Source organism: Telmatherina bonti, assembly GCF_933228915.1.
Source record: "Telmatherina bonti genome assembly, chromosome: 18".
In the NCBI taxonomy this organism is placed as follows: domain Eukaryota; kingdom Metazoa; phylum Chordata; class Actinopteri; order Atheriniformes; family Telmatherinidae; genus Telmatherina; species Telmatherina bonti.
In genome coordinates this window covers 18,274,933-18,290,761 of record NC_136616.1, presented here as the reverse complement: position 1 = coordinate 18,290,761, position 15,829 = coordinate 18,274,933, and the positions used below count along the sequence as shown (strand labels likewise).

At 37.4% G+C, this 15,829-nt stretch overlaps 1 protein-coding gene across 1 annotated transcript in view; it reads left to right on the top strand.

Moving 5' to 3' along the window:
• Positions 1 to 15,829, top strand: part of poln (polymerase (DNA directed) nu) — a gene marked incomplete at both ends in the record, with an annotated part of 62,293 nt that overhangs the window by 16,636 nt on the left and 29,828 nt on the right. Inside the window, 2 exons of the mRNA XM_079257772.1 lie at positions 1,622 to 1,687; positions 12,935 to 12,992. Of these exons, the coding sequence (XP_079113898.1) occupies positions 1,622 to 1,687; positions 12,935 to 12,992 (124 nt within the window). The remainder of the gene's footprint in view (positions 1 to 1,621; positions 1,688 to 12,934; positions 12,993 to 15,829) is intronic.

The following is a 15,829-nucleotide window of genomic DNA, read 5'->3' as shown; positions in this document are numbered from 1 at the left end:
TATGCAATAAGACAAAATCTCTGCTAACCTGGAAAGGTTTTGCCAGTGGGTGACCATCACTACAGTGACATTTTCTGTAGTACCAGTGAAACCGCAGAATGATGCTCTAGATTTTCTGCAGCCATTCTGTAGCACAGGTTGATGATAAACCAAAGTCACTTGGTGTTGGACTACACCAACACTTAGAGTGGTTATACCAGTACGGGTTTCTTTTAGGGCTGTGATGATATGCTTTCGTCCTGAGTCGATTCAGTTCCGACTTTTTTGGGTACTGATTCGATTTAAATTGGGATTCTCACTATTTCTCGATATTGCTGATTTTTGTAGACCAAAAACAGAAAAGAAAATGTACAAAACTTTTTTTTTGCCAGACATTATTCTTGATTTCAATAGGAAAAAACAACACAGTAGCCAGACCATCATTCTGCTGCTATAATGCCCAAGAAGACAAGTAGAAAGATCAATAAAAACAATAAAAATGACAAAAAAAATTATATTGGATAATTTTTTTTACTAAAAAAAAAAAAAAGATGTTTTAACAAAAAAAAATATCGATTTTGAAATTGTGAAGCAAAAAAATCACGATATTCATATTCAGTTTCTTCTAATAAAGCAGCTATGAAACATGAAGCAGTGCTTCGTTATTACTGCCACAACTGTATTCATTTAGTAGAGGAGATCTCTTTGTACGAGCCTTGTATATGGGACTGGCAGCTTTTGTTTGTCAGTCTGTGCTTACTCAGCTCTGCAAAGTCTGTCAAAAGCTGTTTGTAGGGCTGTTTGGCTCCTGATGATGGTGATTCATTTGGTGGTCTTTGACCAGTGCAGGCAGCAGTCCCAGCTAACTCTACTCATTACCCTTTGTATGTTTAGTTTGTGCAAGATTAACTCCAAAGGACGTGTGTATTTGTTTTCAGTAAAAACAAAAGTGTGGTGTAAGAGTTAGAAAAACATAAATCTAAGGTTTATCATGCAAAATATTGCTCACCTCGGCATGCTTTAGAGACTTTGACTCAGTGTTTCCACATGCAAACTAACATCTGATATTTATATTTAAATGTTCACTGCAATATGCAGTTTTTTTTTCATTGAATACCCATAAAATAATGATGTATAATTGGAGATTTAGACAACTTTAACATCAAGGAATCTTTTGCCTGCGTTCAGTAATCTCCCAGTAGCCATCAGATATCAATGACTTTTGTTACCTTATTTTCTTTTATTTGTTACCTTATTTTAAAATGTGAAAATAATCAGTTTAGATGCAACCAGACATTTTATTGTCATCATTTACCATCAGCCTTGAACACAATGCAGTTACATGGTTTTTTATTTTTTAACAAAACTGGAACCACAGTCCTGAAACAGCTTGTTCAAGCTGGGTAGGGCAGTGTTGGTGCTAATCAGTCCAGAAACATAATCAGAGTGATGATGCCAGTAAGGATCGCAGATGTTGTTTTTTGATTGAGTTGGACTGAAATCAGCGTAGCACATGTTACTCAAGTATTGTTTCCTTCTAAATATTGTTTCTGTGATGTGTTGAGTGTGATAATGTGTTTCTAACTATGCAATTTCTTTCTTTCTTAACTTTTTCCGATCTGTGCAACTTTGTAAACATAAGAACTACATTTCCTCTACCTGGTACCAGACCAGCGCTGTGACTGGGAGAATCTCTGCAAAACACCCAGTAAGTACAGCATGCTTTCCATCCACAAAACCTTCCTTGCTGGTGATATTTCTGTGTGCGATAAATTAACAGACCTCTGCAGGCAACGGTTGCCTTGCTGAGTGGAGTTATCCATGGTGCTGAAGCAGAGTGAGCATTATGGTAATTTTGTGTTTCTGCATTCAGCATTCTGGTTTTATGCCCGTGTATATTCCTGCAACCCTTAATGGACCCAGAAAAAGCTTGAGTGTGTGTATTAGTTTGAATTAGGCATATAAATACCTTTTCTCAGGTTTATTTTCACTCACACATAGAGCAGCACTCTAAATTCTGTACTTAGACAAAAAAAAAAAAAAGTCCCGTTATTAGTCAAAATTGGATGAATAAGGAAAAACACCGTGACTGTTTTTTTGTTTTAATTTTTCAATGTTGGATGGTCCTGAGTTTTGCACAGATAGACATAAAAGGTCTTCTATAAATGGATGCATAATGGGCCCATTAGGATTTGGATGAGCATACAAACAACTCAGCCCCATCATGGAAACATGCTTTTTTTTTTATTATAACAAATTTAGAATCCGCTTTTTGCTTTCCACGTGCAGTTATTTTTTCTCATCAGACCTTTAATATACTAATAAAAAAAAAAAAGTACCAGTAACATAATTTTCTTTCTGGTTTTCTTCTTTTTTCATCTGCCTCTCCTTTCCTCTTTTGTTTAATCTCCTTTGTTTTTAATGAGACCTTTTGACAAAAGTGACCACATAGTAGTTAAACACTATACTGTGATGCTGAAAGACACCAGACCAGGCTTGAAATCATGATATCTTATTGGTTAATTGGGATTATATCTGGTTGAAAGAATCGGTGCAGAGTTGAAGTGATTTTATACAGCGAAGGAAAAAGCTTGCTTAAATATTCACAGATCCAGACCATCATTCTGCTTACTTAATACTCGACAAGACACGAGGGAAAAAAAAAAAAATCACAGTTCTATGAGTAGAAGCTTACATACATCTACATGGATTTACACAAAGAGAACGTGAGGCACAATGTCAGAAAGTAAATATTTTTTAAAATATATTTGTGATTAATTGTACTACAGGCTTTTTTCCCAGAAGGTTTGTCTGTGCAGTATGAAAATCCAGAATCAGGTACTGGAAACTTGATTTTCATTACATACGCCATAGAGAGACATTGATGCAATCCATTAAATATTATTTTAACACTGGTGGTGCAACTAAACAGCAAGCCTATATTTAGATAAAAACAAAATCACAAGAAGAATTGATCATTTGGAACAAGTATCCAAGTATCCAACAATTGTAGTCCATAGAGATGTGATGTAAAGATATTTAATGATTAGACCATAATGCATCATGTGATTCCCAAATGATCCCACAGAGTCTGGAGTCTGCTGGTGACATGTCTGAGTTTGCACATGGCTCATGCAGACCCTGTATGAGATGCCACTGACAAGCACGATGAGAGGGAGGGTTAAAGAAAGGGCAGCTTGAAAGGCAGCTGGGAAGAAGAATTGCAATGATATTTCAACAACAATGACGAGAGGATAAGTTGTGACGTAACGAATCTGAGGTCGTATGAAACGAGGAACAGTGCAGCAGGATGAGCCAGCATTCAACATGGAGGACTAGAGACAGACTGTGAGGGAATCTGCAACTCACACGACTTACACATTCATGAACACTTGAAATATATTTAAAATACAGAAAACTAAAGAACCACTGATGCTGTCTTTCAAATTCAGACATGAAACCATTTGGACCATAAGTGGTTATAAAATCAGTTTCCTGAGGTCTGTAGACAAATACAGACCAAAAGAGAGTGTTATTCTCTTTTTTTCCCCCCATAAAGTTCAGTGTTTTTATACATAAGTACCAGTAACATTCAAATTGAATTAAATCAATAATAAAAATATATTTCCTCACACACAATAGTATTGCTGTCCCTACTTTTACTTCTTTTTTAATCTTTCAGGATATTACATGTCCAGGCACAATGTGCTGGAAACCACATTTATCAACAGACAACAATGAAGCAATGCTTTATCTCTTCTCTAGCTGTCACCTTGGTCATAATATCCCACCATTCCACCCCGTTCAGTATCGGGTTGGTCGATAGCTTATTTCAACATCACCCGGCTGTCATGGTCCATTTGTTCTGTCACTAAGTACCACACTGGCTGAAACACACACAAACAGTATTTCTGCGTAGCCTTGGAGACAGTGTTACTTTTCTAATCTCTCTTACCGATTTGCGAGCAATGTGAGGTATATGTTAAATTGACTGTGCTGCTGCTAAATGACTTATGTGACCGATTGGTTGCTGCAGTGTAGCAACTCTGTGTTCCCTCTTCTGAAACACAGATCTGGGAATTGATTGAGTGTTCCATTAAGCTTGCATGCTTGAATGCTTGTATGGGTGTGTTTGCGTGTAGCTGTGTTAGTATAAGAGTACCAGTTTGGTCTTGAATGTGTTTATTGAACTCTAATTGGAATCTGTTTGCTCATTGTTTGATTTGTTACATTGTGGGATAGCTTTGTGATTAATGATTAAGACCAGATTCATGTCCTGCAAAATATGCAGCTTGGTACCAATTGGTAGCCATTGATACGTGTTGTTCCCGTCTAGCTATACTCGAGTTGTCCCCAGGTCTCCTCACTCATGTCTAATGCAAAAAAAAAAAGTTGCCCAATAATCTAGAGGAATGCATATAAATAGAAATCTTTACTTAATATAAAGAAAACTGCTCACATGCTAATAACCAAATTGTTGTTAGTCAGCAAAATACAAAGCACTGTTGCATTAATTTATTTATTGGTGTATTAAGCTGTAAACAGACACAGCTTCACTGCTGACAAGCTTTGTCACTGTAGGATTAAAAAAAAACCATACTGAAAGATTCATTAAAAAAAGGCATTTTCTTTCCAGGGGGAAATTGTTGATAGTTTAACAGATTGGAAGTCATCAGCTCACATCACACAGCAGCTCCAAAAGCACATCTAGCAGAGCCCGATTAATGTTGAACACAGTGCGAGCGAGCTTTTCTGCATGTGTGCAGGTCTTCATTTAACTAAAAGCCTTAAATCTGATCACTTGAAATGGAAAACCTTCTTATCGTTTGACTGTTTCTGCTTATCCATTTCTTGACTTTCAAGCTTAACTAACAGTTGATTTTTTTTATTTTTATTGTGACAATATACATAATAGGACTGTAACGATATGCTTTTGTTCCGATTCGATTCGATTCTGATTTTTTGGGTGTCGTTTCAATTTAAATCGCGATTCTCACAATTCTTTGATATTGCTGATTTTTGTAGATTAAAAACAAAAAAGAAAATGTACAAAACTTTTTTGTTCGTCATTTTTCTTGATTTCAATTAGGAAAAAACACAGTAGCCAGACCACCACTCCGCTGCTATAATGCCCAAGAAAACAAGTAGAAAGATCAATAAAAATGACAAAAATGATTTAGTGGATTCATTTTATGTATTTGAAATTGAAAAAAAAAGTTTAACAAAAAAAATCAATTTTAAAATTGTGAAGCAAAAAAAAATCCAGATTTTTAATTTTTTTATTTGATTTTCCCACCCCTAATACAAATGATAAAGGTCACAATAATTGTAGCTTTCTATCATTTCATTAAGTTCACCAACAATCAAACATAAAATATCATGAGTATGTGATCTGAGTATGGTACTCATTGGGATTAACTCTGTAGCTGTATAGATCATATCAAGTCTGATATTACTCCTGTGTACAAGGACTAGATCGCAAATATGAGAAACATATGTAAGCATCCAGGAATTTTCTTTTTCTTCATTTAACTGAAATCACACTAAAAATCTGCATCCTGTAGTTGGGTGGTGAAGTAAAAAGGTGTGCGACCAGTCAATTTTCTGTACACACGTACAGTTAACACACACGTATATTTAAAGGAGGTGTGTTGTGAGGGTGTAGTTTTTATCTGCTGTGAGTTCAGCTGATGTGAAGCCAGACTGCAGTACCAGCGGGGCGCCTGAATTATGGCATGCCAGCCAGTGGGGCTGTTCTTTGCTGCCTATTTTATCTACTAAATGCAAAATGATTTGCAGCCTGTGAGCTGTCTTTTCTGTCATTGTTTCACTTGTTATTCCTTTCTTTTGTTTTTCTTTGTCCTCTTTCATTGCTTCGTTCTTGTCTTCTTTCACCTTGTTCTTCTCACTCCTAAATCTCCTGTCTTTTCACATTTTGTCAAATCTTCGGCTCTTTTCTTGGCACAGCCATTCCCTTATATTTTTACCTGTAGCTTAGTGAAGCTGAAGAAGGCAACTTATATCCTGACTAGTTGGTGCATCGAGAGGAAATAACACACCCTGGTTTTTCAGTTGCAGCAGTCCCATCTTGAATAAAATTCTTTTTTCTCTTGTCTTTAAAAGATTTGTACATTCAAGCCACTCACAAGTGCTTCATATTCTCTCACTTACTTATGTAAACAGAGAAAACAGGCAAAACCATGCTCCTGCTACTCTTTCATTTCTGGGTGTATGTTGAAGAATTGTTTCTTCATTCATTTCTTTCCTTTCGCTGCTTTTTCCATATTTTTTTTCTCAGTCTAGGATTCAGACTCTCTATAACTGAAATGGGGGGTTTTCTCTTTAGTTTTGCTTGTTTATGTTATCCATCATGAACTAAGCAGTGCATTGGTTATGGTACTTTGGTACGCTGATGATTCAAAAGCTAAAAGAAAATTTTTTTGGTTTGTAATGTATTTGGTGCTATATTAAGCTGTTATGATGTTGCCAAAACTACTAGCTGGGAACATTGCTGCGTGTTTAGTCATAAAATGTTCTGCATAAAGCATTTTCAAGGCTGTTCTAAGCACTTAACTGTGGTGTGTGTGTCAGATCTTCTGTTGAAAAGTGTCAAACATATTATTATTTTGCACATGCAAAGCCAAACACACAGACAGGAAGACCTTTTTTTTATATATGGTTGAACACAGACATCATTTTAGACACCAAAGTGCAGCCTTTGCGTCCAGGGGTGCTGTTGTAAACCATGCACGGCATATTGCACCATGGAGGAAAGGATGATAACATGAATAGGGTGAACACAGAACCAGCAGGTGGGATGAGCCTCAGGACATGCTCATATTTTCATTCATTCTTATATACAACAACAATAAGACAAACTATCTGATGAAGTTTAGGTCGTCTTCATCAAGGTGTCTTTTGGATGTGAAATGTCTGGCGCACATGTACTGGCAATGTGGATGTGATTCAGACTTGTTCCAGCAAAACAAGGCAGGGCTTGTATCTGAGGGGAACGCTGTGGGATGTAGTGATGATAGATCAAAAAACACTCTGCAGGACTGTTTTCCTGACACAATAGTGAATGTCAAATCAACAAGTCCATTCAACATCAATGGCAGCCATCTTGATTGTTTATCAAGCGGTTCAGTGATGACCCTGTGTGTACAGACATATCTAAAACTTTCTCCAAATCAAATGTTAGTGTCGGGTCTGGTCCAGACAAGTCCATGTGGATATTTTGTTCAACAGCAATGGACTTGATATTGTATCCAGGATTTATTTGTTTTCAGAAAATGTCTCTAAGTCTATGCATTTAAGGGTGTGAATTAGTGATATTTCAGTCAGACTACTGAATCTATAAATGATTTCGCGCTGATCAGCTGAAGTTTTACAAGCAGATCTCGGTAACACTGTAAGTCCGGCCCTAATTAGTGAGTTTATGGAGCTTTTTTACTCATTCTGAATGTTTTCCCAAAAATTATGTTAAAGGCAAACATGAAATTTCAGAAATTACTTTTTAAATTAATGATTTGAAAAAACATATAGACCATTATTTACCTTTCTGTAAACCAGCTCCGCAGCTGATAGATGTGCTATATTTTGGGCTTTGGTAAATAGGTTACATATACAGTACTTAGTGTTTTACTCGCCACAGAGAACTCATTATAACACACCACATTCTCACACATTCACACACACAAAAGCACTTTTTAGTCAACACAATGAGAACATGTATATTGCAGGCAGTCTGAGGGTTACATGAACCCTGTAACCTTGCAGAGATTTAAACCACTAAGCCCCCTATCTTTGAACACTCTGCTGCATCTCTTGAGCTTCCTGTCGGTGTTAAGTAGATGGGTTTAAGTGGGTGTGTTTGTGGTTGCATTGTGAGTGGAGATCATTTAGCGGTGTTACACTCAAAGATGCATGCTTGTGAGTGTGAATACAGATGTACAGTATATGAATCTGCATGTGTGCTTGTTGCATGATGAGTCATTAAAGTGGTGCTATGTGATTAAATTACCCCTACACCATCACACTGCTCCATCATCCCCATCTGTTTAACATAGCATAGTTCTTCTGAGACTCCAGGAACGTCTCTCTGTGGACATGATTTCTATTGGTGGAAGATCAGGACAAATTTACAGTGCACCTTTAATATAGTTTGTACTCAAACTCTGGGTAAGACTCAAACTCTTATGGAAGAGTGGATCATTTTACTTTTAATAATTAAACCTTCATGCAAACAGTCGTGAAAGAGATGTACTGTGGCACACGTTCAGTGTAAGGACATGCCTACAAGAGGAAATAAGTTAATTCACATCATTTTTAGAAGACTTTTTTTTTAGTTAGATGTTCATGAAACCATTAGACAATTAGATAAATGGTGATGTGATAGTGCTCCATTCAAATACAGTAATAAAATTCTAGGATTTCAAACTATATATGATGGCCACCATACTTGATGAAGGTCATCCCAAGATTTTCAGCATTAGAGGCATCCTTTGCACTATCACTTCATATTGACTATGATAATTGAATATGGTTGGGTTAAGCGGGGCCACAAATTATGATACACCTGACCTGCACTCTTATGGGTGCACTGGAAATAAGCCTGCCCTCCCTGAATTAATATTGTTACTGTTTTATGATCTTTACCAGTAAATGAAGGAGCTTTTACCGAGCCACCATGAATGTTTCAACATAAACTAATTCAAAAGCAGTTTTCACAGATGTTTTGGCTGCATTAACAATTATTAGGGCTCTTCAGGGTCCACGGAGAGGCAGTGAAGGACCAGCAGAGGCCAGCTGCAGCTTGTTATCCAGACATCATAAGCAATTGTTAGGACAAAAAGAAAACTGAAGAATGTTATAAAGGAAAGAGCAAAAATTTCTCATTGTGCCAGACAGGTGGCAAACCCTCAGACATATTTGCATAATAAAGAGTCCATTCAAAGGGATTGAGCTCTGGAGAAATGAGAATTTACAATGGTGTGTTTGGCTGAATTGAGAGGCAAACATGTTCTGAGAGACGAGGAATATTTTGTCCCCTGAAGCAGGATAATAGGCAGCTGTTGTTGTCAGTCATGTATAACTCACACACTTTGACATAACGGTGAAAGTACAACAGACATTTTTAATGGCGCACATCCTGTTGTGCTCATGTGGTTCCATTTGCATCCATCTGCTTATTTGTGTGTGTCATTGTATTTTAATGTGAACGCCAATCCTGTGACTCGTACCAGCGCTACAGGTTATAAAAATTTCGTGTTTTTGGCTTTGTGCTGATATTTGTTGCACTGTTTTGAAGTTTGAAGTCCCACTCAAGCAGTAATGTCCCTCAAAAGTCATTTGTGTTCCCTAGAAGTTTTGACTGATGACATGCCCCCCCGCCAAAGCATAATATATACCGATCTTCTAAGTTAGACATGTGTCTTACCTCACTTTCCTGAGTAATGTAGCGTTGCATTGCAGATTCCTGAACCATAGCTTTCATAGAAGACTTAGCTCCCAATATGTCCGTAACACGTAATACAAATATCATATAAACATGCAAACAGGGCTGAAGACTTTATCTGTAGTGCATGCGGACTTAAAGCTGGGGTAGATAATCTTTCTGAGAGACATTTTTTTTTTGCTCTGGGTGAAGTGGTTCCTCATCCTGATAGTCTGTACATTTTGTAATCATGACCAATAAGAAATATAGTTAGACCCCTAAGTTTACTGTAAATCTGTGAAAAACTCTGACCAATCAAAACGTTTGGGCCGAATTGAAGTTGTTCATTTCCTGTATTTCGTAAGCTTCTTCTCCTGGCTCCCCCCCCCGCAGCGCATACCTGATAGCCACAACCCGCATATAAATAGCGTGTTGGGATGAAAATACAAAGTAGTGAAGAAAAAACTTGGAACACAAACATGGCTGAAAAAATGCAGGAAGTATTTCCCTGGCCCGGCTCGGTTTTATGCCTCCTCCCGCTAAACAGCCGAGAAAGAAAAAATCGTTGGTGGAAAAAGCTGCAAAGTAGAATAGCACTCGGAGAGCGCAAACCTCCGTCATGGCCTTTGAAAAATTTTATGGATCCAAACGGTGATCCAGATCACCACAAAAATTTAATGAGTTCTTCTTTTTCACATTTCCAACAACTACTGAAAATTTCAATAAAATCCGTCCATAACTTTTTGAGTTATCTTGAAGAAAAACAGATAAACACTGGTAAAACCATAACCTCCTTGGCGGAGGTAAGAAAAAAGCCTTGGATCATGCAAGGAGCAAAACCAGAGGAGGAGGAGTCCATTTTTGAAGAATAATATATAATAACAACTGCAATGTGAACACAATGTCCATGTGGGGAAACCATATTCGAAACAGTCATGGTTGGAAAAACATTGATGAAAAGAGTTTTGGGTCAGTGCTTGATTTCTCTTGCAAACAAGCAAAGTGCTTTAGAAGAAATAATCAGTATTAGAGTGTGTCTTTGGAAGACTCTGCATGGATTGATCAGCAATGAGAAGAGTGATGGAGTAGATACATACATGTCTTTCTATATGATAGTTCTTGTAGGGGTATTCGGCAGAGAAAACTGACCCAGACTTTTTACCTGACATCCATCCTCTCTAAAGTGAGATGACGTGGTGTAGTCTGCTGTTTAAGTCTTTGATCTCCCCTTTTCTTTCTGTCTTTCATCTTCTCTTTATCCCACAACCTATTTTGGTTGTCTCTATGTTTAATTGTCTTATGGTCTTCTCTCAGCCTTTCTTTCACATGCTCTTATCTTTGAACATGTGTGTCACCGTTCAGCAGAACACTGTTTACATTTTCTTTGTGATTATCGACAAAAGCTGTCAGTGATAATAAGGTAATTGCTTTCTTAATGTGTTTTCCACTTATCACAGCAAGACTTATCATTTGCAGGGCCGTATTTAATCTTTTGTTTGTCACGTCTGTATTGAGAAGGTGGTGGGTTAGTGAGTTTTTCTTAATATGATCATTAAGGAAGGAAAAAAACTGATCTTAGCGAATGCTAATGAGTATCTAGCATGGGGGATTTTCTGTGCTGTGAGAGTGTTTGTATCGATTGTCACTGCCTTCACTGTGCAACACTGCACATGATAGGAAAGCTGAGTACTCACATCTGACACAGTGAATTACCTGTCACATCAGAGGGCTACACATCCATGCCGCAGACTCACATTTCTAATCACTTGCACGTTTTCCCATTTACTCTGCCTCGAATGCACACTTCAGCTCACAGATGTCGTGTTCGGTTGAAGGAGTTCAGTATCTGATTGTGAGTGTGTGTGTGGTTTAACTGAGCTTATCACTGCTGTCTGATACCTGAGGTAGTCTTTCCACCGTCTACACTTCCACTGCAGTCTTGCTCTTACACACACACACACACACACACACACACACACACACACACACACACACACACACACACACACACACACACAAAGCCGCCTCCTTCCCTTTCTGCCTCTACCTCTAGTAAATAATGAATCACTGGTAGAAGCAAGGAGATATTTTCTCTTCAAATCGCACACCCACTAAAGGGTCAGACCTCGTGTGTGGACTGAGAACGTGATGGGAAACACATCTTTGCTTTTATGTGTGTGTGCTGCATACTATAGGCTGTTCCTTGCCTTCCTCTGTCCATGTTAAAATATATCGTGTGCATCTGTGTGTGTTTCTGAGTGCACATAGATTAATGTGTCCTAACTGTCCTTCAAAATAACCTTTAACATTTTACCATCACATCCTTGTGTGTGTGTGTGTGTGTGTGTGTGTGTGTGTGTGTGTGTGTGTGTGTGTGTGTGTGTGTGCTTGCTTGTGTATGTGAAAGGGTGGATATAGTAGGATTAACAGGAGGATTAAAATGAAACTGCTGAGTCTTATCCTGCTTTCTTCTTCTTTCTATAAAACTGTGTGTACGTGAGCCTTTCTTGTTTTTCCTTGTGTGGTAAAAAAAAAAAACTGCATATGTGTAATTTTGTGTGTATATGTATATCAGCAAAGTCTTAGATTACCTATTTGGTCGATTCAGGGTGGGCTAAAAGCCCAGTGAACATCGGGCTGTTCCTATTTTAAGACATGTGGCTTTAAAGATGTATCGCACTGACTGTAATGTGAAAACAGCTCGCTGTTTGGCTTTTCTTAACCGTTTCGAAGCAAAGCAGCAGATGAAATGTAGAAGTTGCTCATAATTTTTACATGTGCATCAACTTCAAAACAAGTGAATATTTGCAACAAAAAAAAAAAAAAAGAAGTTTATTATTTTGAACATGAAATATCTCGTCTCTGTAGTATAATCAGTTGAATATCGGTTAAAAAATATCTTCTATTTTTGTTTACGGTATATTTAACACAACATCCTAACTTTATTTAATTTGAGGTTGTAAACAACAGACATCTGGACATGTAACACTGAAGCTGCCCACAGGAACAAGACAATTCCTCTATTTGTTGAGGAAACTTTAGTTCTTCAGTGGTTTTGCAGCAAAATATTTCTCACCATCTGTAAGTCAGGTGAGGAAAGCACAATCGGTGACTCAAAGAAACTGAATAAAGTCTGAGAAAGCCGTCTCTGCAGGGAACAACTCCTGGATTTTACTGAATAAGTTATTTGTTGCGCAAGCTTTTTAATATTAAAGACAATTGCTGAACATTTTCTACATAAAGAGTGCATTCAGTCAGAGGCCGCTTCATCTCCACTCCAACTAGTACCGAAAAGGGAGTTGGAGATTCATTTCTGAATCTCCAACTCCCTTTTTTCACCGTAAAATGAGCAAACTGTGAACATCTGCATCTCTACAACTGACCTTTCTCACTTTTGTCAAGCAAGATTAGTTTCCACCGTGAAGAATGATTTTTTTTTCTGTACAAAAAGACCTTCTTCCTCAGTGTAATGAGACACCTCTGCAGAGCTAATAAAACACTGTTTTTCCTCCAAACCAGAACTTCCAGGCCCTGCCAAGGCAGCCACTTCGAATCAGAAAGAAGCAGTACATCCAAGGTAAGGCGTTCACACACTTAATAACACACAAAACAGTAGCAGAGAATGAGACGGTGATGAATGTCGAAGTGTGTGCCTGGGGGAGCGCTCTCCTGAGGCATACAAAAACTGATGAGCAGGGAGCCAGTAAAGGGAGTTTATGATGATGATAAAATCCTACAGCTGCAAAGGGCTACACACTGCAAAGTGTCAAAGGCGTTTCCCACAGCAGGTGTGTGTATCTCCCAGAGTGGATAGTTTACTTGTTTGTTTACACATTATTTGTTGCAGGGTACATTTGCTTTTGGCATTGCGAGAGCTGAAACTGCACTTTTGCTGCTTCAAGTTTTATTACAACGATACGTTACTCCACACAGTTAATTATGTAATTACACTGAGAGAAGCTCGAGGGGTTAATCTGTGTCAGCAAAACAAAGCTTGTGTCGCTGTGTTCATTATGATCATCTGACATGAGGAGTTTGATGCATCCATGCATGCAGTGATGGACCCGAGCCAGCAGTAAAGACTAATGCAAGTGTTAGTTTTCTCTGCTAATACAACTTCATTTTTGCTTCCTGGATAAAGATATTATCTGGTGCTGTAACTGTATTGACATGGTTGTGCCATGACGTTTTGTTTATTGATCCGCTCCAGTAGTCATGTCATGAGTCTTAAAATTAGCCTTGAAGGAGGATTTTTTTTTGTATTTATCATGTGATCTCAAGTAAACTAAACATTTTCCATGGTAGCAGGTTACTATATGAGCTCTTCAGGAAAAAAAATAATCAGATAAAATTTAGAAATCAATTTTATATTTACCTGTGATGGACTGGCAACCTGTCCAGGGTGTAACCTACCTCGCCTGCTGGGATAGGCTCCAGCTTCCCCAAGACCCCTAACTGGACTAAGCAGTATAAAAATGAATGAATGAACTTCATATTTAATAGCTGTTGTTCAAAGTGATCATCTGCACAAGATTTTTTTTTTTTTTATTTACAATTTTAACAACATAATAAAATATACAGATTACTACAAAAAAAGAGAAACAAATATCACATTAAAGTCATTGCACATTCACTGCGAAGTCTCATATTTCGAATATAATATAAAAATCCAAGGTCCATTATCTCCATTATCCATATCTAATAGAACAGATGCAGATCATTCCATCATCAATAAATCCAGAAATTCTTTTAACCCAGTATCAATATTAAAACAATTTGGCTTGTGTATTTTCCAATTTATCATTATAATTAATTTCACAGATAGATAGGCTAAAGCAATGACACGTTGTTGAATATAAACTCCTGACTCTCATTCCCAAAAGACAAACCAAGTACATCCAAGTCATTTTTTTCTATTTAAAGTAGATTCCAGTAAACATCCTCACTGATGGGCAGTGCTGAAATAAATGGATAAGTGTCCCGGTTTTCCCACACCCATGCCAACACATTGAGGAAATGGATTTTTTATACTGACTCAAAAGCTTAAAAGGTAGAAAAAACAAGCAGGCAGTCTGATTATTTAAAGAGCAGCAACAATAAGCTGACTTTTGATTGTGAATCAAGTAAATAACTTGTAATGGTCATGAAAACTATTCCCATGGTTTTGTGCGTCATAGTGTGGTTAATAAACATTAATAAACGGAGTTATATTATTCATTATGTACGGTGGCCGACGGGTGCAAACGCGCTTCATAAGAAAAACAGATGCATATAGGAATAGAAATGCAAGCGGGAAACGCTGCGTGTATAGAAGAGCGCTGCAAATCCAAAAACATAATGGAGAAAAAAAACCCTGCTGCATATAAAAACACGAACTGTGAATACAGAAAAGTGCTGCATGAACGAAAACAGCTGCAACAAAAAACTTTGCATATTCAGTCTCACAACGGAAGTGCTCCGGTGAGTTTATGAGAGCAACATGCATGTAAACATTTAACAAAAAGCATGAGATTCCCTGTGCAACACTGAGTACATCACACATAGTTTGGTTCTGCAAGTGTCATCCTTATTCACTTTAATGTGAAGAATTTTTCCAGTAATTCAGTTCTGACACAGCATTATCCACATGGACCCAAATAGGAATCCTGCAGCATTACATTGGATGTTTTTTCCCCAGTATTAAGGCTCATTTCTCATCTTTGAAATGTAGTTTCATCTCTGCTTTGGAAGAGTTTTAGTTATCTAACATTTTCTTTTGGGGGGCAGGTGTTTGGTTTTCTGTTTTGCAGCCTGGATCTTTGTTACATGACAACAGAAACACGCATCTCGAATCGCGTGCCTAACCTGCCCGTCACTCACAGCAATGAACCTCACACCTCAGTTCACCTCACTGCTGATTAACAATCATGTTTGTTGCTAGATTTAGCTGCGTTTCAGACTCCTTTAGTGACTCCTTTTGTAATTTCAAAGCACATATCCAGAGAACAAAAGATGTTATGAAGGATGTTACTGAAAAATAAATAACTTTTCTTACCTTGACCTTGCTGTATGTTACTTGTTTTCTTTCCCCCCCTTATAATTGTATAATAAAATAGAGGTAAATAGAGTTTAAATTCCTAAAAGAAATGCCGTTTGAAATGATAATAATATGAAATTTAAGGTTTATGTTGATTTATATTTGTATCTTACATTTTTTAACCTAAATATTCACATCCTTATAGATGAATTTAATTAAAATGTCATTTGAAATGAGATTATTTTTAGTTGTAAATTATTTAAACTAGAAGGAAGAATAAGGACAATGAGGAAATACAAACTATCAGACCCAAATGAATCAGTTTGAGCCAAGATACAGTAAATCCCTGACTATTGGGATAGTTGGTTCATATCACACCCAACCATCTAAACAGCCGG